This window comes from Mytilus galloprovincialis, chromosome 6 (genome assembly GCF_965363235.1).
Source record: "Mytilus galloprovincialis chromosome 6, xbMytGall1.hap1.1, whole genome shotgun sequence".
Classification (NCBI taxonomy): Eukaryota; Metazoa; Mollusca; class Bivalvia; order Mytilida; family Mytilidae; genus Mytilus; species Mytilus galloprovincialis.
In genome coordinates this window covers 2,162,637-2,189,298 of record NC_134843.1, presented here as the reverse complement: position 1 = coordinate 2,189,298, position 26,662 = coordinate 2,162,637, and the positions used below count along the sequence as shown (strand labels likewise).

The 26,662-nt window shown below is 29.4% G+C and overlaps 1 protein-coding gene across 1 annotated transcript in view; it reads right to left on the bottom strand.

Moving 5' to 3' along the window:
- Positions 1 to 1,020: 1,020 nt before the first annotated feature.
- The window catches only part of LOC143078689 (putative Na(+)/H(+) antiporter nhx-9), a 33,171-nt gene continuing 7,529 nt past the window's right edge, over positions 1,021 to 26,662 (bottom strand). Inside the window, exons 2-11 of the mRNA XM_076253596.1 lie at positions 20,545 to 21,011; positions 18,457 to 18,713; positions 16,191 to 16,408; positions 13,750 to 13,952; positions 11,988 to 12,077; positions 11,168 to 11,238; positions 10,287 to 10,502; positions 9,440 to 9,569; positions 8,661 to 8,919; positions 1,021 to 5,551 (exon numbers count right to left, since the gene is read on the bottom strand). Coding sequence (XP_076109711.1) covers positions 4,737 to 5,551; positions 8,661 to 8,919; positions 9,440 to 9,569; positions 10,287 to 10,502; positions 11,168 to 11,238; positions 11,988 to 12,077; positions 13,750 to 13,952; positions 16,191 to 16,408; positions 18,457 to 18,713; positions 20,545 to 21,011 — 2,726 coding nt within the window. The 3' untranslated portion in view covers positions 1,021 to 4,736. The remainder of the gene's footprint in view (positions 5,552 to 8,660; positions 8,920 to 9,439; positions 9,570 to 10,286; positions 10,503 to 11,167; positions 11,239 to 11,987; positions 12,078 to 13,749; positions 13,953 to 16,190; positions 16,409 to 18,456; positions 18,714 to 20,544; positions 21,012 to 26,662) is intronic.

The following is a 26,662-nucleotide window of genomic DNA, read 5'->3' as shown; positions in this document are numbered from 1 at the left end:
TAATAAAGCTTTATATTTAGGAGTATCAACATAATATCAATGATTAGTAAAGAAGGCAAGACATTTCAGCGTGTGCACTCTTGTTTTCATAGGAGTAATGTTACAATAACACCTGTTAAGTACTACTCTTCCGAGATTGTTTTACAAAAGGCTCTCATACCGGATAATATTGTTTGCCACCATGTTTACTTGTCAATATTATACCGACATTGTGATCTGACCATTTTAATGGGAGTTATGGAACTGACTATTTTTATGCCCCATTTATGGGCATTATGTACTTTGGTCTGTGCGTCCATCCGTCCATCTATCCCGCTTCAGGTTAAAGTTTTTGGTTGAGGTAGTTTTGAATGAAGTTGAAGTCTAATCAACTTGAAGCTTAGTACACATGTTCCCTATGATACGATCTTTCTAACTTTAATGCCAAATTAGTTTTTACCATATTTTCACAGTCCACTGAACATAAAAAATGAAAGCGCAGATATGGCATCCATGTACTAGGGACACATTCTTGTTTTAAAATATTGTAATAGTGTCGACTTATGAATGTCTCTGAAACCATTTTACAGAAAGCTTTGACATTTTGTAGGCTTGTTTGCCATCATAAGTGGTTGAAGGCTGTAGACTTATAGTTAATTATGTCTGTCGTCTAGTCTATGGAGTTTTCTCACTAGCAATCAAGCCACATCTTATTTTATATTGATCACTTTATATTGTCATTTTAATGGTTTTACTATATATTGACTTTTGTTTCACAATTATGCATTGCAACCACGATTTGATTTTTAAGTTTGTAGATCATTTTTACTTGTTTATGTTAAAAACAAAAAGTGACATACCTTAAAAGGACAAAAAAATCACTGACCACATTAAACTTAAGTTCTATTCTTATATATTCTTACAGGTTTTCAAACATTCAACAATACTACACAACAGAAGCCTGTCATTCAAGATCATTTCATTTTAAAAATCCTGGATTAAATCTCTTAAAGGAATGGCACCAAAAAAAATCAGCTAAAAAAGTTTTTCACTGTTTATTGAAAAATTATCACATATACACAATAATTCAATATTGCATGTTTTTTTCAAATTATAAATTATAAATGACTGTAAAATCAAATAGACACCAATAAGCAACATGTAAATGGTAGTACACAACCACACTAAAAACATATTGGTCTGAAATGTACTGGTAACGAGTTCAAAGTCATGATAATTTGTTTGTATTTTGTAAAAAAGTAGGACAAAAACAAAGAAATGAGTCTCGAGTTAATTGATATACTTTTTGAACAAAGTATTGGCAAATAGTGTGTGTCATTTTGTTTCAGATATATCCTATCCCAGCATGCACTATATGATTTAATGCTGGTGTCGAGGAAGATTCAACATTAAATCAATGTTATGTGCAAGCTGGGATAGTATATATATATGTAAATCAATAAATGAAAAAAAATAAATATGCCTGATTTTTTTTTTATAATAATTAATTGTCTTTATATTTCAAAGAATTCATGATATAAAATTCTGCATTCACTAAGAATTCACATAATATACAAATTCTAATTTCAAAAGAATTTACAATTTACAGAAATTCCAATTTAAAACAGTAAATAGGATGAAACTTTTACATATAGCAAGACCATGTCTTATAAACTTTCAGGTCTTCTATAAATAGATATCTCAGTTCAAAATGCATTGACTGCTATCACATGTTAGATGAGAGATTAAAACTTGTCACTGGACATGATAAACCAATAGATTGAGCAAAACCTGGTTTATTAATACTAATAAAACATATTCGATGTCATCACAGATTGTACAAGTTTTATTTACAAATATTGGATTTTGCATGTCAACATTTATGTATTTCTATCAATAGGACCAGAAAAAATGAATTCATAAATTAAACATCTAATTTTATTATTTTTTCAGCAAGGAGGGAAGCAATTTGTTTTATACGCTCTCATTTTCTACTTGAAATTTAACAATTTTGAAATAAAATAAACAATTTGTTTTTTAAATTCAAAAGCTACAATGAAAAAAAATATAGGATGGGTTTACTATTTCTATATAACAAATGCCTAAGAGGGGAAATCCCAATGTTGTTTAATTTAACATCAGGATTCCTGAAAAAAATTGGCTGGTAATGAAAAATCTAGAAATTCTATGTTTAAAGTCTAAAAATATGTTTTCTTTCAATTTCAGTGAAAGATGCTTGAAATACAAACTCATTATTTGGAATTATTTTATCTACTTTTTATTTACAGACAGATTTTCTTAAGTCTTAAACTTTTTCTGAGTATTTGAATAAGTACAGAATGATTCACTGAATGAGGTCAATATCATATGCTATTGTTCTTTTAAACAATGTTCGGAAAGTTTACAGGAATCTACATCCAAATATAAATAGTCTAACTAGCCTGAGTTTTAAAGACAATTACCAACTGTAAAAATAATAAATATAATATCTAGTGACTTTGCAAAGACCTATTCAAATTAATTGAATATTTCAAACTCATTTTAACATAAGGTTCAATAAAAAATGTTGTTTTTCAAACAAATTAAGCAAAGCAACTAATTTGACACAATTCAGAAAACTTTGTTGTTTCAGAGGAAATCAATCTATTTAAAACCTGATTTCATCTTTTTAAAAAGTTTTTTAAATTCTTGGCGGTTTTAATTTCATTTTCTTGATTATAAGAATCTGCTTTCTACAATATTTAATAACACTACAACAGAATAACGCTAACATAAACAGTTATCTCCCTTTGGAAGGAAATGCGTTCAGATTATAATACAATATAAATCATATTAAACATAATTTCAATTCATTAAAATAATCTTATTCCATTTAATTTCAATCGATTACCATTTTAATTATTTTTATGTAAAGCAGTTTGGATAAATATACACATTATGTATTTCATTAGTCTAGAATGCATAATTGTTATTACATGTATAACACTTATTATCAATATTACACAAAAAGATTGACAATAAACTGCAACAATGAAAGAAAAACAAAATATAAATACACACAAATTTTTGAAAGCACAATTTGTAGAAATAACTCATTTTCAATAAATGCAATATTTGCACACTATATAACCACCATAATGAATGATGAACACAAATTTTATATAAAATGATTTAATTTACATGTTTACGATTAAAAAAGTTAGCATTTCCAGAATAACACAAACTTGCCACTAGAAATTGCTAGGTTGAAATAAGTAACTCCAATTGAGTGTAAAAAGTTTAAGCAAATCCTTAATCATACAGTCGAAAATAGAATGCAAATTTCAAACTGGTCATATATTTCAAGAGCAGTATAAGATGCTGTCACATCCCTACCCATTTTTAGACCAGTTTCATACTTTTTGATGTCATAATAAATAACCATGAATTACTTGCTATTGGACTTCTGTCAAAAAATATCTTTCGATTAGACATAAAAAAAAAAAACCAAACCAATACAATGTACCAACTTTCGAAAATCCAGTTATAAATTGTTCAAGTGTTTATGTGCATGATGTAAAAATGAAAACCCCATAACAATGATCCAGAATGTATGTACATGTATGTATATTATATGAAATTGATTAAATGAGGATGCTGATGTCGGCATATTCCAAGAAACATTCTAAGTATAGAAAAACTGACAGTTAATATGCAAATTTGTTCAAAATATTTGTATAACTGACTGACTAGAATTTAAAACACTTCTATGAGACAGAAACACATTTGTTCATTAGCACATATACCTTATACACATGTGTATGTACAAATAGATGGGATGTAAATTAATGTCATGTTTTTGTTCCGATAAACATCAAGATATGTTAGAAGTTTGTTAAATCACAGAATAACTCAGTCTTTTTTATAAAATTGTCTTTGCTTCTCAAATATGGAAGACATTCTTCGTAAAATTGCCATTCCCCCTCAGAATAGGAAGACCAGAAATAAGGTATTTAGTCATGCATACATACACATTACACATATACATGAAGAGTTCATAATAAAAATGCTTTAATGCATGTGTAAATCACTTTTAATGTCAAAATGATAAATAATTCATTAAAACTTTCGTCATGTCAAGTTTAATATTTTAAAATGCATAATAAATATATCATATTCCATAAAACATGAAAAAAGAATGGAAAGACACAGGCATTTACTACCAGTAAAATATATCAGCACATAAAATTTCATTAAATCACAAAAAAAAAAAAATAGCAAAGAAAGCTTTCTGTTCTTAATTAACAGATTTTTTTTATAAACCCGGTTACAGAAATTTTTACTTGCACATAAGACTTTAAAAAAAGTTTACATTTTTTCTACCTTTCATGTTTAGACACAAAAAAGGGGGAGACAAATAGGACTATTAGCACTTTTAAGATCATATTTTTGAGTTTATGATACAACTTTAAGTTTTCAGAAATTTGTACATTAATCATTTTCATTGTAAGAAAGGAAAAGATAATCCCTTGTTAGAGAAATTCTATTCAATTATAATGTAATATCTGAAAACCAAATATTTGTTCTCTAGCCTTTTCACTGTATAAATATTGACTGTAATTCTTTGAATAAAACAAAAGACAAAAAAAACTTGTTTAAAAAATATGACAAAATCCAGTTACAAAAAAACATTTCAAACAAAAACTGCATTGTTTAACAATGGACAAAGTAAAATTCAATATGAACAGAAAATAATTTGTACTAAATTTAACTTGTCATCATAAATCATTATTATCATCATTATCATTATTATCATCAATATCACTGACATCAGCATCGTTATCATTATCAATGTCTAAATCTGGCACGTAAGGGTTAATTATAATACCATCAAATTCTTCGTTGTCATATTCATCAGCAGTAGCACCAGTTAACCAACTATGAATTCGATTGTTAGCCTCACTTTCACTATCTAATTCTTGTAACAATGTTTCTGAATGAATTCTGTCCCTTGACAACGGTTCTAATGGCTGCCAGTGTTTTGGCAGATCTGGGGCAGATGCCGAGCCTGGCAATGATTTCAATGGTTTATGGTCATTATGGTCACTACTGTTTTGAGATATTGACCCATTAAGTATTGGAATGGAAGGAATAATCACATGATGAGAAGGCGGAGCAGATGTATGGTTAGATATGAGGTAGTTACAAGATTTATCTCCACTTTGTATAGATGGCGATGAAATCGGCATTTCATCTGTATTGTCAGAGAATTGACCCCAAGGTGGGGGAATTGTAACTTCAGGTTTCTTTTCCTCCTTTTCATAATTTAAATTTGGAAATATTTCAAAAATTGGAACTTTTCTTTCAACCGGAGGTGCTTTAATTATTGTGACCTCCGGAGAAGCATAAGGTGATCCTGAGTCTTTTAAATGACTGTATGATAGGTTATCTACCCAGGAAGGAGCCTCAGAGGTTACAGGTTCATCTTCTGTCGAAACTAATGAAAGTAAAGATGGTCTAGGCACCTGTGAAGCTTCCTGTTTCCATGGTAACTGTTTTTCTGTTGCTGTTTCATCAGATAATACTGTTTCCTCTACAAAAGAAAGTATTCTTAATTATCAAACAAGTCTCTAAATGTCTCATTTGATATAATTAAAAACAAAATTTAATAAAAACACAATTAACTGAAAACAAAACTTTAATTAATACTTACTAATTCAGATAAGATTTCATGCAAATTTTCATTTACCATAAATCTTTACATTAATTTATCTAATTTCCTTATATTCTAAAAATTCTTAAAATTATTTTTTTCTGTTTAAAATTGTTAACCACATGAAAGATTAAAATAAATTTGCAAAAGTATAAGCTATGAAATAATTCTTATATGAATTTCATTGTAGTTGAAAAAGAATCTGCACCTTTTTAATGCTAAGCATACATTAATAATCCATGTATAACATACTACTCTATATGATAAGCATTTTCCTTTTTCACTTCAAACAATCAATACAATCCATGATTTGTTTGTCTGTGGAAGGGACACTTGTAACTTTTCTGAGTATAATATTCTAATCTACACATAAATGATAAATTAAAGAATATCTAAATTGATCCTTACTTTGAATTTCAAACATTGTTAAAAATTATACATGTCTGTCCTTAAAACTATTCTTTCTGACCTGAACAAGTCTGAATTTTTCTCTGATTAAAGCCATTAGTTTTAAAGTAATTTGCTCTGATCACAGTCACTAGTCTTAAATTATTCTATCTGGTCAATTCAAAAAACAAATTCAACCAATTTGTATTTATTTAAGCATTATGTAATAATTGTCCTTCTACATAATAAAGTCTAAACTAATCTTATATTTAATCCTTGGGGTTGTTCAATTATTTCTGACCTTTAATTAAACTGTGATACGGAAACATTATCAATAAAATTTTTACATTGCTCCACTAAAATATAACTGGCACTCAAGGTAGACCAGAAAACCAAAACAAACCTATTGCTGGCTACATAAAACATTTTCTGAGAACAAAAATCTAGCCAATCAACAGCTGCATCATGATCACATCATATGCCTGCCCTCTTCCTTATTTGAATCATTAAAGTCCCATAACTCTAGATAAGGGAAGTAACTTAATTTTGTTGTAACATTTTTAAATATTCCTAGGATAAAGTGAAAGATAACTGGACTGTTGCTTAATACAAAATAACTGTGAGCTAATAATTTTGAAAAATTATCGTCATAGCTAAATTTAGTTGTCACATGACATTACTTGCACATGGATCAAAAGACAGATAAAAACAATACCATCCTTTATGTAACAAATATATTTTAGTGGAACACAGAGATTTTGTTTCTGCTAAAACTTTTAACTTTAATTTTAATAGGTATTCAAATATGAATATGCGCTGTATAGCTAGCAAGTGTGGGTCAAATTTTGTTAGTTTTTTAAGAAATCATTTGTAATAAAAGTTAAGATTCCGAAATCAACATTGAATCTGATTTGACAAAGTTTAACCCACAATCTACTATTTGAAGGAGGAGAAGTGTGGGTAAATATATGTATTTCTGTTAAAGCTGGTGAATGTTAATACCCATTATATTTATAGCTGATATCTCTCTGGAAAATTATAATGTCATTCATTCTTAAGATAAGATATAATTGTGAGAATTCTTAATCAATAAGATATACATTACTGTGGATTCATTATTGTTCGATGGATACCAATTTTAGTGGTTTTCGAAGGTACAGGTAAACCATGTATCTAAATATTCAACAAAATTACAAATTTTGTATCTAATTGTATGAAGAATATGACTGAACCACGAAATAAATATCTACGAAGAGACAAGTTTTCTGTAATCCACCAAAATTGGTACCCATGACAATAAAATAAATCCCCAGAATAGTATGATATAATAGTACAGTAGCAAATATTTCAGCCTTTGTATTTCCTAGACTTGCACATTTAAATCAATCAGCATATATATATACATACATATATTCTCAATAATTACTTATAATACATATAGAAAGTTGTTTAATGGTATCAAAAATTAAAGTTCCTTTGTTTATTTCCTAAATCAAAACTTCACAGAAAAGTTCCAGATTTTCATATATACATTATTTTATCAAGAAACATTGAAACAAAGCACTGTATATACTGTATGAATTCTATTATAAAACCAAGAATGTGTACATAAAATATAGATGCTACACTTGCACTTTCATTTTCTTGAAAATGCTTGTTTTTGGCCCCTAATTCCTAAACTATTGGTAGCATAACCCCAAAAATCATTCCCAACCTTCCTTTTGTGGTATTAAACCTTCTTGTAAATTTTCTTAGAGATCCATTTACTAAGACTTGAGTTATTGTACGCAAAAAAAATAAGTCTTGGGACGCAGATGACGACATCATCACATTATACAAACCCCAATTTTTTCCCCAGTTGTATAAAAATAAATTAACAGTAAAACACCTCAAGATAAAATCATTGCTAACATTAGTATATCTTCATCAGCATTTATTAGTAAGTTGTAAAAATAAATTGACAGATAATCACCTCAAGATAAAATAATGGCTAAAATTAGTATATTTTCATCAGTATTTATTAGTAAGTTCAAAAAATAAATTAACAGCTAATCACCTCAAGATAAAACATCATTTCTTTATAACAAAAACATTGAAAGGGAGGCAATTCAAATATAATTTGAAAAAAAATAGAGGAAAAAAAATCATTATTATGATTATACCATTTTTTTTGCGTTCATAGAAAAACTTTAGTCACCAAAGCATTGTAAATTCATTGGACATACCTGTTATAATTCAAAGTCGATCTCCTTAATATTAAACAAATTAGCGAATAGTTGTCACAAAATTTTGGATGTACACTTGGAATTGGAAAATATGTTTACAAATTTGTAATTATACTTATACCAAATATCTACTTTAGCTAATATAAACTGACTAATGAACAAGTGAATAATTACTACTCATAACTGTGTTTTACAAATCTAATTAAGACAAATGCCTTTGATGGTGTAAGTATTTATGAAGCATTCCGTTATAAATAATTGTTAAGTTAATAGCTTTTTTAAGAATAATTTTAGCTTACTGAAAACAAAATCTGGTATCTATCATACTGAGATTAGTACAAAGCATTAAACTGTCTGCGATCTATCTTTTTACCCACCTTGTTCACTGTTTTCTACTGTATCCTGTTTGTTTTTTACTTCCTGTTGGTTTGCTGCAATAGTTTGTTGTTGTTCAGTAACCATGGCAGTATGACTTTCGGATTCCTTATTTTCGTTTGTATCATTCACTTCAGCTGCAGTACGAAATTTTTCGTGTTCTCTTTTTCTAAATTCCTCGGGATCTATTTGATGTTGTTTGATTGGTTTAGGAAGTGTGGCAGTGTCAGAATCAGAAATGTCATTAGTATTGTGTATAAACTGAAAAATAATAGTAATATCATTTATATATTGTGTACAATGCTGTAAAAATGATATATTGGAATCAGAAATATCAATATCAGATAAGAGGAAATATTCTTTTATGAAAATGTACTAAGTTGGCGTCTGTCACAGTGCTACATGCATATATTACTCTTGGTTCAACAATGGAAGATAAAGAAAAGATATATATCTTAACTTAAATTACTTCATTAATCTTTCTTTCTATACTCTATTCAGTATAAATAAGACAAAAAAACAGAAATGTGTTATAAAAGTTTTACCTAAGAATTGAAATTTCTAGACCACATTTTATCCAAAACATGATTTATTTTAAGAAAACCTTTAGATTCTATGTGATATGAGTTCTATATAATGGAACCTACAATAGCAACAACAGATTCTGACAGTGTTTTGGGAGTCAAAGAGCAAGTTCCTAAAAACAGAGGTCAACACCACTTCCCCCAAATGGTTCCTCATTTCTGATTGTATCCATAGTTCAAAAGAATTAGTAACTTACTGTTCTACGAGGTCTGAGCATTCCTTTATCTAAGATATTATATAGACTATTGTTCTCTACCACTCGGCCATTGGGTATATCATCAGTTCCTGTAGCACCGGTATTAGGTCTGTAACCACTTATTCTAGATCTATAAACAAACAAATATTATTTTATTAGTTCAAAACATGGAAAGTTTTCAAAATATCAGGTTTCATGAATTATCAAAGTATTGCAGTAAATTAGTTTATCTCTATTTTGTGCATTGTTCCTTTCATCTTTCTGTGCGATAATTTTTCATATCATGCTACTGGCTTGAGATAGAAAATTATCATTATAAACTAAGGAGACACGTGGCATTGCTAATGAAATTGACATGAAATTGACAACGTCGTCATATGTAAAATAGTGATAAACAGATTATCATTGGTCATCTCGACTCGATTTCTTCTCTCGCTTTCGCCATATTAAGAAAATTAATCTTGTTGAGATAATCAACGATAATCTATAAATCTTTCACCATGTGTTTTCTGACACAGGATATCAGCTATCTTCAATTTTTTAAAGTTTTTGTATAATATTTATGTTTAATTTGTTTTTTAAGCAAGACCTTTTACTTACCATGAAAAATAAGTTACATTGTTGTGGTGAATTTTTCATAACTTATCATGCAATAGTGATATTTTCTACAAATTTAATGAATCTTTTTAAGTGGGTAATCTAGTTTTGCAGCTGATTTTTTTTTAAGGGAACCATGTATATGTACATTAAAAGAAAACTAACGTTCTTAGTAATAGTTTATCAAATGAAATTAAGTATTCTGTGACAAGCTGCTGCGTTGTCAAAAAAAAAAAAAATGTCCACTTACGCTGCGGTCAATAAAGGTATTTTCTGTCCACCATTAATTTCTGGTAAAGTTTCCACTCTGGGCAGACCATTAAGTTCTGGATACGTCTCTGCTCTTTTTAGTGCGTGTTCTTCAGTGATATTACGATAAACATGTAAAACTTTCTCAGCTTTAGTGGCAGTAGTTACATCTTTTACGAAGATTGGCTTGATATACTTATGATTTAAATGACGAAATCTGAAAATAAAAACATAAAAATGTAATTAACAAAGTCACCTTGAACTATTATAATAAATAAGACTGTAATATACATGACAAACATAAGTATAATTTTAACTGACGGATATTTTTTATTTTAGTTGACAATTTTACAAGGCCCCATGGCGATAAAACCTAATAACTATATATGTGTGATAAAATTATCTCAGTAGCATTGTTTGTTTTGATTATTTGACTACTGATTTAAATAAACTCATCATAGATTTAAATGACCATAAGTGTATACTGACACCACTTCAAATGGAGGCCAAGTTATTTTTACTTTTTTTTTTAAATTTACTTACTAATCATTTTCACACAACCGATTTTCATTCAAATTACATATATTTCTGCTGTTTTCCCCATTTCTCTATGGATTCAGTTACTGGTTTATGTATAAGTGTTTTCTGTATTCTAAATGTGATTTTTTTTCCACCAATATTTTATTCAAAGACTAACATTCTTCCATCCAATTTGCAAAATTCAAACTTATTTTTCATCATTCATTTTCTCTATCACTTACTGAGAAAAATAAGTGAAAATGTTAAATGAAATTTGATCTGATGCATCTTTTTAATACCATACCACCTTTTGTTAAATTGTTGTATTTTGAAAAATTCTGATTAATCTGAGTAGTATCTTACTTGATTCTCATATAATTATGACCAGAACTCTGTGTGATTCCCTCCAGTCCAGCCATTAAATGATCTATTAACTTTAAAAATAAAAACAAATAATTAATTAAAGTTTACATACCATATAAGTTATTCCTTGAATAATGCTTTACAGTCCAGTCACAAGATAATCTATAAATAGCTTTTTTTATTTTGTTTTTTCTAAGTCTCAAATAAATTCCTCTGTCAGCATAACATTAAGAAATAAATCTTTATTACAATCTTTGTAAACAACCGTCTTCACTTTTAATTTGTTTACTTTCTTTCAGCTATATTAGTTTATAAGAAACTTTATCATTTACAGAACAAATTCCGTAAGTTATTAATGAAAATTAAAATCCAAGTCAAATAAGTACTGATAACAGTGAATGGTGGTCAGATTTGTGAAAATAGAAATTAGGTTATCGATTTCTGAACCAAAATGACCGCAACATAAACTAATATTGTTATCATAAGCAAACAATATGTACACCTAAATATACTAAAAGCTGAAATTATAAATTTTATTAACACAATAAGATAAAGTAGGTGTCATTTAGTTGTCCCATTTACCTTGAAGGTGATACATCTTTTTTGACAATGATTAAAATGTTTACTGACCCACATCAACATAAAACTATTTGTTTTCTCAGGATAAGTTAAAATTAAATAATAAACAAATTGTCAGGTCAGTGCTTTGTTGAAGATAAAATAAAATGACATATATCTACATAACTCTGACTGTGGGTCAAGTAAATATATCCATAACTCTGACCGTGAGTGGTATTTTGGTCCAGTATAAATATCTTACCGATTCATGAATTTTCTCGTTGAGAGTTGGATCGTCCTCGAGCTGTTTCTTAACTTTTAATGCATTCACTACTGGTTTTATAAATATACCCTGAAAAAATTAAAGAAACATTTTACAAGACACAGTTATAATAGAAAACAAGACAACAAAATAAGTTTATTCATTTCATAATTTATCAGAGTTATCTTTATACCACAGAAACCATTCACCTTACCCATCAGAAAATTCGTAAATCTAGAATATGACCTGGATAATATTACTCTGTTTTCAAACTTTGATTTGCTAACGGAAAAGTTGGAGACTATTTACGAATCCAACGAATAAGTATGTAATTGCTAAAAAAAAAAGCCTGACACATGAACTATGAAAAATATTTGGCACTGCACATAGTTTTCAAAGTTTTACCCAGTTGGAGAACTTTATGTCAATCTGAACCCATATAATTTATATTCAGCTGTTAATTTGTCAGATTGTAATGTCATTTAAAATGCAGGTGTAACTTATTTCTTATTTCAACATGTCATGTATATGACTTACATATTTGACTTTGCATGTCACTTGACCTACATATTTAACTGTATTTCATTTGACCTACATTATCCTAACTTGAAGCAGTTTTACTATTACAAATTCTGGTAATCTAAAATTCAACATTCATTTGAATTTGAGTTAATATCTATAGACTTAGTAAATTTTATAATGTTCAGTTTTAATTAAAACAATGACATAATATTCCACTAGTTCTAGATCAAAATCTCATAACATCATGTCAAAAGTTTTTATTAAATAAATTACAATTAATCAAGTCAGTATCAATTGTAACTTTAAGCTTAAATAGATTCTATTCAATCTATAATAATCAGCACATTGTGAACCATGTTTTAATAATCTTTTTGTTTTCATAATTTTTTATATAAATATTACATTGATAATCTGTTTTAACAACTGTAATATTATCATAATCCTAAATTTCAAATACAGTTTATAAAAATGTTTTTCTGTTACAAATCATGATGTATTGTTTTATGTGTACATGTTATGCTGCCCATCAAGGGCCCTTGATTGGAATAATAAATATTCTTATTTTAATACAAGATAACATGTAGTTTAAAGTGTGGTAATAATGTTTTAAATGTGGTATTATTGCATATTATGTAATAACAGAAATTCTAATCTCTGAAATCCGTCAGGCATATTTATTTGTCTTACATCTTATTAACGCTTTATATATTTATTTCAATAAAAAAAAAAAAAACATAATATTTAAAGATTTTTTATCCCAGAAATAAATATGTTTCACAGCTGTAGCTACAATATGATACAATGTCATCTGCTCCATGATGTTGTAATATTCCTATACTTTCTACTATGACATGTTGTTTTTTTACCAGAGATAGTACCCAATACTTATATTCATATAATTCATTGTTTGATGACGCCTCACCTGGAAAAGGCTATATTTGAATTTCATCATCTCGGTTAAATTACATCAACTCTAAATTTAATCTTATAGCTATACATCATATTTAAGACAAAAAAACTAACTCTTACATTCACTTTCTTTTTCTTCCTTTTTTCACAAAACTGAATATTACTAAAATGTTTAATACTCTTGACACACTGACTTGGTTGCTGACGTATTTAAAGATCTATACTCTGTACTATTGGAACTCATACCAATTCTTCCTATATCTATATAGAATTTCTCAAAAACCAGAAAAATTAATCAAACTACTCATTTTGAAGTAAACAATTAAATTACCTGAACAAAAACGGTAAAGAATACGATAACAATTGTCGTGGTAATGAACAACTTCCTCTCTGGAATCAGATCCTCCTTCAAAGACAGAGCAAGACAGAAAGCAATACCTCCTCGTAGTCCTCCAAAGGCCATAATAAATTGGTCAATCGGCTTCAGTTTGACCAGACGTCTATAATTAAGTATACACGATAGCACCATCACACCTGTAAATCAAATAATAGATTCAATCGGTCAGCCTTGATGTCAAATCTATAGTAATAGTTATAATTAGTATATGTTAACGTGAAGGAATGAACGAAATAGCAGGAGCTCTTAAAACTAATGTATGAAATTTTATAAATTATTTTTCATGAAACTGACACCTTTACTAAAACAAATGTAAAAATATTGATTAAAACATAGGTTAGTACAAAATATATTTCATTTTATAATGTAGGTAAAAGAAAATAAAAGTTCTGGTATTTTGTTAACATGTGTGGCTATTCAAAAGTTTAGTAAAACTAAAAATTAACTCATTTACAGACAGAAATATTTCATGTTCCACTGACTGTTATAAGGAAAAATTCAAAATCTTGAAAGTTTTTCCTGACCAAAATCGAAAAATCAAAATAACTTTTCAATGTTAGGATATCTTCAATGCTATTACAAAGTTTATTGGTTGTAGAAGAAACCATACAAGGTCAAGTTACATACATCATCAAATATCATATTTAATATCATTTGCTAGAAGGATATTGGCCTTTCAATATATGGATCAAACAACTCCAACGGTCAACCCTATTATAGATATTGGCCTTTCAATATATGGATCAAACAACTCCAATGGTCAACCCCATTATAGATATTGGCCTTTCAATATATGGATCAAACAACTCCAATGGTCAACCCTATTATAGATATTGGCCTTTCAATATATGGATCAAACAACTCCAATGGTCAACCCCATTATAGATATTGGCCTTTCAATATATGGATCAAACAACTCCAATGGTCAACCCTATTATAGATATTGGCCTTTCAATATATGGATCAAACAACCCCAATGGTCAACCCTATTATAGATACACACTTTGTCCTTTATTCTATTGCTGATACTACTCTATATATCAAATATACAATAATGGAAACAAAACATCTATACATTATAAAATATATTAATATGATATTTGGTGCTTTAGTTCTGAATTGTGGATTCAACCAGTCAATGGAACTGAGGACAAGGGACTTTTGATTAACTGATTGTTAAAATACATGTTGTATGTATATGTTGTAATTTGTAGTTTGTCACAAGCTTTATCTTATATGCATTATGACAATTAAATATAGGTAAGTTTTTGTCGCAAACATTTTTAATGTCATGAATGTGCTTATATGATAAAAGAGATTATTATCAATATTAAAAAATAAATATTGTATACTTTGATCATTTATACTTGTATATAATAAATTGTAACAATTGAAACCGTTTTTTTTTAATTTTGTGTGCATTTGATCACAAAATTGTAAGAGCTGATTTTAATAGAACAGAAAATAATGCAAGTGGATTCTAATACAATATGTTTCCAAGAAGACAAGTCTATGAAACTTTCCAAGGCAAAGACTTGAAGTAATTTGTTCTTTGGATGAAACCTAAACAACAACAATAAGGCAAGAAGGAAGAAAAGTACATAATAACTAACAAGCACCCGTATACTCTATAGCCAGCAATGCCCACAGGAGATAGCACATACATGTTTAACATCAATTTCAACCACAGAAATGTATGTGCTAATACAAACAGAAATTAATCATGATTTATTACGGTAATAAAAGTAAATAGTCAATACAGGAAGTATATTACTAACTTCAGGACTTCCCCCTCTATGTACTATTATTGTAAGATATTTGATGTAAACAACATTTCTCCGATTCAGATAAGTACAAAATGTCATGGAAAACGAGTGTTCCTTTCAAGTACCCCTGATTTAAAGTGCTTATTGGTACCAAATTTCATGAAACATGAGTTCCTTTAAAATGCTTTAGATTTAAAGCACTGGTCATCACTTATTTTTCAACTGGATTCAATATCAAACTGGAAAGTTGATAGATTTATTGTAGGCTTCGTTTGTAATGTACTGGACTATTTTTTTTCAAGTATTATAATTTTCTCTCTATCTCTCCCTCTTTTTCTCATATTTTACAAAAAGTAAATTGAAGACAGATTTTTTTCTGAAGTCTCAAGATAATAAGACAAATAATCTATTACCATATTCACATAATATTGTCAAAATTTAAAATAAAATAATTCTCCTTTTAACAAAATCATAATTTTTAACATGTAAAAAAGACAAATTATGTGGACAGACAGACAGACAGACAGAGTGCAAACTAAAGTCCCCTTCTACTTCGTCAGTAGGGGACTAGTAATCATTTGTTAACATATAAAAAACATTCAAACTTACCTAATACCCTGAATATGAGACAAAACAACAAGGAAAAACAGATGAAGGACCAATTCCAATCCAAATCTTCTCCCAACGTAGAAAGACCCAGGAACATAAAAATAATTGTTTCACTTATGTTAGATAACATCTTCATGAAGTATTTTATACTGGTTTTAGTTTTTCTTGAAACGTTAGCCTCCAAATAGTGACGCAGAACAATACCTCCAAATGAAAGGCTACAAGTAAAAAACATACGTCATCAATAATACAGTCAGTAGAACAATACCTCCAAATGAAAGGCTACAAGTAAAAAACATACGTCATCAATAATACAGTCAGATCATTTAATCAATAATCTTAATTCAAAACCATCTTAATTCCTACTTATTTGTTAGTCAAGAAGATTGGGTCAAATTGAGATCGTCTAAAATTTCCATTGAAATAAAATAATCTATATTTATTTGTAACTTATGGAATTGGAAAGTCATCTCTGAATGATTCATATTAATTTGCAAAGAAACAAAAACAACAAAATAATCTTTAATTCTTATGAAATATGCATTAAGGCTGTCATACAAAGTATCTTTTTAAAAAACAGTTCAAGATTGTTACATATTTAAATATTATTCATGCTTCTGTTGATTTTTATCTAGTCATAATCTTTTGTTTGGGTTAAAACTCATTTAAATGTTAACAGGTTTATAATATAAAGATTTAACTGCCATATATGATTCATTTGGAGGCACAGTCATATCAATAATTATACAATTCAGGAAAATACAAAATTAAATCAAAACATATACCCCCCTGTGTGACTAGGGAAGAGTGGCCTTGGTTATTGTATACCTATGATGTAGGTGTTTGTATGATACATGGGCTTTGGTTACTGTATATATATATTATGTCGGTGGGATTATCCTAGACTTGGTCTAGAACACATATTTTGAACCTAAGTAGTAAATAAATTATTTTGAATATAGATAAACAAAATTAACCTAACCTTAAAGTTAAGAGTAAACAAACTTCATCAGGATAGAGAAAACTTATCTGTTACCCATTTTAGAACAATTTAAACAATCTACTGATAATATATCTACATGTACTTGTATTATAATAAATAAGATAAAATTTTAGTAATCAAGATTAAGTCCCGATTTCATAATAAAGATTACACCTTTCTGATCCAAAAGCTTTGAATAAATTTACATTTGTTTATTTTCTTAATCCTGTAATTTTAAAATTAATTTTGTGGTATCTCTGTTTGACCTTTAAGTTTGAACCCATGACAAACCATCTATAAATTTATATAATCAGAACCGTAAATGTTGGATGTTATATTAAATTCAATAATATTTGATCTTCAAAAGCAAAAAGAAGCTCCCAAGAACCTATACAGCTAAATAACCCTTTTACTGTGGCTAAATGTCCCTCTTAATTTAGGCCAAACTTTGGTTCAAATTACCTATTTGGTTTCAGAAAATATGATTTATCAATGCTCATTCCCACAAAAATCACCCATTTCAACTTGTTTCTACATTTTGGTAGGTGCCTGTCCCAAGTCAGGAGCCTGTAATTCAGTGGTTGTCGTTTGTTTATGTGTTGCATATTTGTTTTTTATTCATTTTTTTTATATAAATAAGGCCTTTAGTTTTCTCGTTTGAATTGTTTTACATTGTCTTATCGGGGCCTTTTATAGCTGACTATGCAGAATGGGCTTTGCTCATTGTTGAAGGCCGTACGGTGACCTAAAGTTTTTAATGTCTGTGTCATTTTGGTCTCTTATGGACAGTTGTCTCACTGGCAATCTTACAACATCTTCTTTTTTATATTTGATTACCAATTGGTGAATGTCCTAACATATCACAGTACCGATAGATGAACAGACCCATCATGTGTTGTATATATGTTCAATGAATAATTAAGACCAATTCTGGTTCAAGTAAATTTGAAAGTTTAAGAAGAAAATTTAATGACGATTTTTCGAAAAGATAACAAATGACAATGGTAATAAGGATAGATGCAAAAAGAGGACTGAAAGCTATTTCTGAACAGATAGGGGTTTAGGGGTAAAAACTTTAGGCTATAAATCAGCATGTTTAGATCTGTCATTTTTGACTTATTCAATCCACTTCAAAAATGAAATAAAGTAAGAAAATGGACTAAGAAGAAAGTAAATATAGATTTACATACGAACACACCTCAGTGTGTGTATTCTTATCACATGTGTTTACTCATTAAAATTAAATGAATAAAATTACAATACATTAACTGTGAGGATACTTACGCCAAAATACCTGACCAATGACACATTTCTGAGGTCAAATACATGAGATATCCAATGATAAAGACGAATAGTGGTTCTATCACTTTAACATGCTCCGTATACTTGGTTATAAACCCACCAAAGAAACCAAAGAAAATTCCAATGAGTGATCCACCGATGGCAATAATAAAGAATGACCCAACACCTGTAGCTACGTCAACAGGAATTATATTTTGTTCTCCGATTTCTATAAATCCTTCCATCATATGATATAGTACCTGAAAAAAAGTTATTTTCAATAATTAACCGCCTAAGTACATGTATATATTGATTGTAGGAGTCATTATATTATCGTAGGATGAAGATTATTCTATTATTGTAACTTAGAATCTAAAAATATAATAGTGGAAAAAGCTGAAGAAAAACATGTACACTTGTTTTTTTCTTTGTCATGTTTGTAATACATGTAATAAGGATAAAAGAGATGTGCCCCAAGTGGAGAAGAAGGCCAGATCATATTATTTGGTAGAAATTACTTTTTTTAACACTTTTATTTCTGAGATTCACTAATTCTTAAGTATAATTTCAACTAATTAGTACTAGTACTGTACATGTTTTTATCTTCTTACTGTTTTTAAACAAGAGTACATTCTACTAGTGCTAGTCAGGAAAAAGGTTTTGATTTGAAAATTATGTTCCTTTACAAAGTATTGCCAGCTTGTATTATTTTTCTTTTGTCTGAGTGTTTACTCTAATCAGAGGTTGGTTTAGTTTGTGATGAAATTTTCTATCGGCTTATAATCTTATTAGATAATCTTATTATCATTTTCTATATTTTTTCCTTTTGGTCTGAGAATTTTAAAGTATAAATTGCCACTTTAACATTGCCACTAAGCTAACTCAGTTAAATGAGTGATCAGTATCAAGTACATGTATACATGGTATATGCACATTGTGTATTTAACAGATTATATTTTGTTATTATCAGCAGATTTACTTTTTTCTATTAGTCCAGTGACAGCTAGAACAATAAGTTTCTAGTGGTTCTTTGCCAATACCAAGTTAACCAATTGGTAAACAGACCTTGGTAAACAGACCTCAAGTTCTATATATACTTTCTGGGCATCAAGTATAATAGTATATTTATTACAAAATGTAAATACAAAGTTGGCAATGTCAGAAAACATTTGGATTAAATTGAGAACAAAGTTTGTAATAGATTCAAGACTACATTTCTATTGTTTATCATGATGGTATTTATTTATACTTTCTGTTTTTTTTCTGTTTATTTTCTTTACAGATTCTTCATTATGATCAAGAAATGATGAGTGATAATAACTATAAGACCTTCCAACAGGTGGAATCCAAAATTATCAGACAACTTTAAAAGAATGTTTTGTCATTAATCAGGCCGTCGCTTTGAACTGTTTCACATTTGGTCATCTGTAGGTCTTTTATGGCTGACTAAAAGGTACAGGTTTTGTTCATTGTTGAAGGTCGTACTGTGACCTTCAAGTGCTCAAGTCCTTGTCGGTCGTACTGTGACCTTCAAGTGCTTTCGTCCTTGTCTTAGTACTTTAGTTGATAGTTGTCTCATTGGCAATCATTACACATTTTCTTTTGCTTCTAATGAAGCATTTACCATTTCACTGATCAATATTAATATTTTATACAACATAATCAAAATCTTAAAACATATAATATATCTGATTTGTAGTTGCTGATCGAATGACTTAAATGTTAACAAGAGCTAAGTAATAATTGTCTGTTCCATATTTCTGTGTCAGATCCTCTTACTTCATATACATGTACACTGATATAAACTTGTAGGTGCCAATCAAACGTCCTTGTTAATTATGGGCAACCAGGTAAAAATACTTCCCTCACAGTATGTTTACATTACTGTATGTGTGATTTTCGAGGTTATTCAGACTTATGAATATATTGGGGTGCACTTGAGTTACATCAAGTACATCTTTTAATAGTCAATGATAAAAAGCTTTCATCTTTTTTAGGTAGGAAAAAAAAGGCCTATGAGCAGATTTTCTAATAAAATAAATGTACAGTTTTGATTTTTTTTTTACATCATTTTCATCATAACAAACTTACCACAGTAACTCCATCATTGAGCAGGGACTCGCCAAATACTATGATGTAAAGCATCTGATTGACATGGATTTCTTCAAACACAGACAGGACTGCAACTGGATCAACAGCAGATATCAAGCTACTAAATATAAAACAGTTGAGGATTCCCATGGGCCTACCAACCCATCCTAAATAGGCAACACCATAAAGAGATATGCCGATCAGACCTGCACTAATTAATGTATTAACTACTGCTAGTAACAATATTGTTCCAATGTTGTCGAAAAAGGCTCTGACTGGCATAAAATATCCCGCATCAAATATGATCGGTGGAAGAAGGTAAATAAAGAAGATGTCTGCATCAATGACATAACTGCTGGCACTTGTGATTTTACCATAGTGTAGAATGGCACCGATGATAAGACCCAGGACTATGAGGAGACAACTCTCTGGAATGATTGTCGGTAACTTGTGATTCAAATGGAATGCTGAAAAATAAACAAAAATCAACATAAACTTGTGTTCCAAATGGAATGCTCAAGAAACCAAATCAAAATCAAAATAAACTTGTGACTGAAATGAAATTGAAATATATGGAAAAATCGACATCAACATCATTCATATTTCCTGAGATTTGATACAATAAATATCAATCTTAAGTATACAGTTAACGTTTTATTTAGGGGCCAGCTGACAATTGATTGAAAAACAATTCATAAAGATTCATAAAGATACTGTCCCCTTATTTGAACTCCAAGGAGCTCAACCTGTCCATGATCAATTGCAAAATACACCAAAGAGAATTAACTTTGAAGATTTTTAAGTATATGCACTTTCAGCTTCAGGAATATAAAAGATAAGATCAATGGTTTCAAAAGAAATGCATCATAAGAACTGTCAATAGAAGATCAAAATACACACTTGATCATATTCTATTTTTAGAATTGTTTGTTTTGAAAAAGTAAAGTATTAGGTCAGACAAGTTCTTTTTATATTGCAGTGTAGATGCACTGAATCTAAAACTATCCAGATCAATCTTGCTTGTGCAAATCAAATGTAAATGCAAACTGGTCTTAAGATCGATTCAAATAATGATCATTTCAACTCTGTACACGGACTTAGTAGATCAACAATACCGAACAAAGTTTTGATAAAGGACTTGAAAAGGTTTAACATATAACTTTTAAAATAGTTTGTTTACATATCAAAGAGATGACAATAAATTTGTTTACCATCCCAGTTTGTGTAAACACTTTTAAAATATTCATGGGAAAAAATCCAGGTTAATGTATTTTAGTCTATACATACATGGTTTTCCTGAAGATTTTACAAATATATGTGCTATATCCATCAATCTGGTATTGCACTGATATATACAAGTCTTGAAATGTTGATAAATTCAAATTCAAATGCTGATAAATAGTCTAAATAACCGCCTTTTCCACTTCAGTGCTTAAAGGCCTAGTTTTTGTAAAAAATATGATATGACAATATTTAAACCCGTGTATTGAGTTTCGTTGTTTATTGTGTATAGTTGTTTACTAATTGACGTGGAAACATTAATTGGTGATGTAACTTGTTTCAGTTCCCGATCAATTGTTATCGATAATTCTATTTATGTTTTCAGGTACATAGAAACTAAACAATAAACATTGAAAACAATGACAAAGTGGATTAACGGTACTACTCATTCAGTAACCTTACAATGTTTAGGCTGGGAAAGTGACTAAACTTTCTTGAAATATAACTTAAACATAAAAAAAGAAGATGTGGGGTATACATTTATGAGACGTCAACCAATATAACCAAAAGACTAGATGGGAACAACAGAAAAATAGAGGGAAACAACAGACAACTAGAGGGAAACAACAGACAACTAGAGGGGAACAACAGACAACTACAGAGGAACAACAGACAGGAGCAACTCCATGTGCATACAATATGTAAAATCCTTAATTGTTAAGAGTTTAAACAAGTTTGGAATAGATTAAACAGAAAGAATTAAAGATTTGCTGTAACTGTTAAAAGTAATTTTTTTTTACAATCAATCAAGATAACACTTGAATTTTATCTAAAAGATTGTGAATAAAAAAGTTATAATTTATATCTTCAATTCATTTGAAAGTATCAGTGAGGGGTCTGACTGAGGTCATGTATTGATTTAGATATACTGGAAATAGCTTTGCATTACATTTTTGACCTGAAATATACAGTAGGCATGCACTTGATGAATGATCTCTTAATTTACCTAGATATTTTCTGTATGCCAGTATGGTTATTAGACGATTATCAGATTATCAAGTCATTGGATTATAACTCCAACACTTTATCATAAACCATTCTGTTAGGAAATACTAAAACAATGTTAGTTTAAGGGATAATTCCCTATGTTTTTATGGGTAGAAAACTAGTGTTTCATTATTTTTCATTTCATTGTTTTCCAACTTCACTCAGTCAAGTGTTACTGGTGTCAATTATACTGATGCCATTTTCTACAATGTTTTACATGAATTTCCACAATGGGCATCTTAGTTGATGATAAAAGGTTATAAACAAAGAGAAAAGTGAAGAAAACAAGAATGTGTCCAAAGTACACGGATGCCCCACTTGTACTATCATTTTCCATGTTCAATGGACCGTGAAATTGGGTAAAAGGTCTAATTTGGCATTAAAATAAGAAAGACCATACTATAAGGAACATGTGTACTGAGTTTCAAGTTGATAGGATTTCAACTTCATCAAAAACTACCTTGACCAAAACTTTAACCTGAATCTGACACTTCCATTTTCTATGTTCAGTGGACCGTGAAATTGGGATCAAAAGTCTAATTTGGCTTTACAATTAGAAAGATCATATCATAAGGAACATGTGTACTAAGTTTCAAGTTGATTGGACTGCAGCTTCATCAAAAACTACCTTGACCAAAAACTTCAACCTAAAACGGGACAGACGAATGAACGCACAGACGGACGAACGAACGAACAGACGGAGGAACGGACCCACAGACCAGAAAACATAATGCCCCTCTACTATAGTAGGTGGGGCATAAAAATCAGACCATAAATAGTATTAAGGAAAGTAAAAAGTCTAAAATCAAGTCCAATCATGATAAGCAATGAGGACCCAAAATTCCAAAAGGTTTTGCCAAAAACAGCTGAGACATACATGTTATGTATATGAACCATTACATTTTAACATATTATTATCTTAAAGATTGATATATGAGTGACCAAACTTGGTTTACATGCACTGGCATAAATTTGGAAACCCTTCAAACCATGAAAATGAGGTTACCCAAGTCAAGTTCATACATGTCATATAACCCTGTCAGAGCTATTTTTTTACATACATGCATGTTATCTCGAGTGATCATAACTTGGTTTACATGCACTTGCAGTATGTTTTTCCAACAGATTAATTAACATGCCAAAACATAAAGTAAATATAGAAAGTTAAACAAAAAGTGTAAATTCTCCTCCAAACCAAGACATAATATTGATTTATTTTACATTTGATCATCTTCATTTTGGCACATTCTGTCATATGATGTAATATCAAATGCTACAAACTAATTGCTTTACTACATAATGTAAGCCAAAAAACAAACTTTCTGTCAAAGCATTTTAATGCATTGGGATATGACTATGGTTATACTAATTGATAGGGTTCTTCTAATGTTGGTCACTGATTCATTAGAGTTTAAATATGTCTGATAGTTGTATGTGTATTTGAAAGCAAGCATTACCATCATATACATATATATAAGATACCAAATTATCATATGTTCCAGCTGCAGATTCACAAGGGAGGGGGATTGACATAATCATCTTTTAGCATAAAATTATAATGCCCCCCTCCCCCTTGTTTCAAATATCCTGGATCAGCCCCAAATTTCTGCTTATACTTGCAGTTTAGTAAGGTCACCTCATTTACTAAGGAGATGGGTACACAAGTTCTATGTTGTAACCACTATAACCTGTTTATCTATATTGATTTCTATATGATGTAATGGAATTCTGGCTTGTTAACCTTTATTGTACTAACACAAGTCTATAATACTCATTCACAATTATAATCATAACCTGCATATGTTAACTTTAAATGTAAATATTGTGGGGAAAATATACTCTTTTATTTCATAGGAAAGTTGTAATTTAACAATCATGTCTGAAAGGCTACACTTTTTATATCTTTTATGTCTTTGATGATATGTTATACAAAAAGGTATATGGTTCATATATTTTGTAAAAACTTTTATTTAGTATTTTAGTACATGTATTTTATTATATAAATCCAAGGGCATTCTACAAAGAATGAATTGCAGAAATTAATTGGGCGTATTTCCTATCATCGGTGCAATATGTGTTAAAAGTGTCCTCCTAGGCTACATGTAGATGTGAGAAATAGATAGGTGTGATGTAAATATGCAAAACACCAAAGGTGTGATGTAAATATGCAAAACACCAAAGGTGTGATGTAAATATGCAAAACACCAAAAAGAAAAAAAAACTCCTTTGACTTAACATTAAATACACAGACCTATTTATTTACCAGAATAATCTACATCAATACATTTTTAAAGGAGATGTGAAAAATATGTTAATGACACAGCAACCTAAGGACAAAAATAACTTTAAAAAATCTAGAAGGCAGCATAAGTTTTCAACAATAAACAGTGACTAGGATTGTCAATGATCCTACTGAATGTTAATGGTTCTCTCTGGACACTCTGGCTTCCTTCACCAATAAAAACTAATAGCAACAAAAAAGCACAATCAGTGCATAAATTAAAAAGCACAATCAGTGCATAAATTAACTTTAAACATCAATCAGTCAATCTACAAGTTTATTTTCATCATGATCAGTAGATTAACAAAACACACACAAAATTATGTTTCAAACGTATGAGTATATTAAGAATTGGAAAAGGCTCTAGAAATGATATTCTTTTCAATGACTGAAATTTATATAATAATGTCAAAATAATATTTTTTTGATCTGTGTCTGTTATTTGACATTTTTGTTAGCAGGGAAAAGGAGACCATGTCTAATTATACAAAGAAAAGAGGTGAACTGTTTTACAGAACTCCAGATAAAGATGACATTTGGCTAAATAATGTGTGAAAATCCTTTTAACATTACAGAAATAGACTTGCCACTCCATCACAAAGAATACCATACATTTTAACTCTCGAATTAAGTTGGAGAGCAAGCAGTTAAATAACTTTTTTCATTGATAAAGAGATGTGAAATGAAAAATCCAAATGACATTAGTTGTTTCAAAAAGTGACCTTAAACTTATACATGTACTTATTAAAGTGTATTCTCACAGCATCATGTACATGTACTGTCATATAAAAAAGAAGATGTGTCATGACTGTATACTAACTTGACTTTCAATTTGTCAAAAGAGCTTCAAAGACATGAAATCTATATTAAAAGTTCTGTTTTCATTTTTTCAATAATATATAAAATTGTATAAGTCTATCAAACATTGAGCATGCTTAACAATGTATGTAATAAGAACTGTTCAAAACAATTACCTCAAGTTATTTTTAATGTATTTTTAATTTTTTAAGCATCAATTTCAATGTTCCCTCTTTTTTGTTGCAAATTGTAAATGTATATATCGATGGACTAAAATAACTCAATCAATACCAAGACTTCTATATTAACTCCCAACGGAACCATGCCAGAAAATAACTTCAGCATCGACAATGAAGGAATTTGTTAAACAGTTTTGTCTGAACAGTGAAACATTTGTCGTGACTGTAATATGGGACAAGGTGACTGAACCAACATGACATGATGTCACAATGATGTGGGAGTACTGATGACAAACAGATGCAATACGATCGACAGACTGTATACACATTAAGGTTGAGGGTACCAAAATATACAACACAAATATCACGATTGTTAACAATTATAGAAGTGTGCTCCAAGCTCGATTTAAATCTCGTATCATGCATGTCTACGGTGTTAATGAACTTCTACAGTATGATACATTTCAATTTGTATTCATGATAGTAAACATTATTAAAGACGTTTTGTAAACATTTATCTGTTTATGTCAGATTGTATTACAAAATAAGTTTGTCCATAAAAAGGTTCTATTGATCAGATATATATATACAT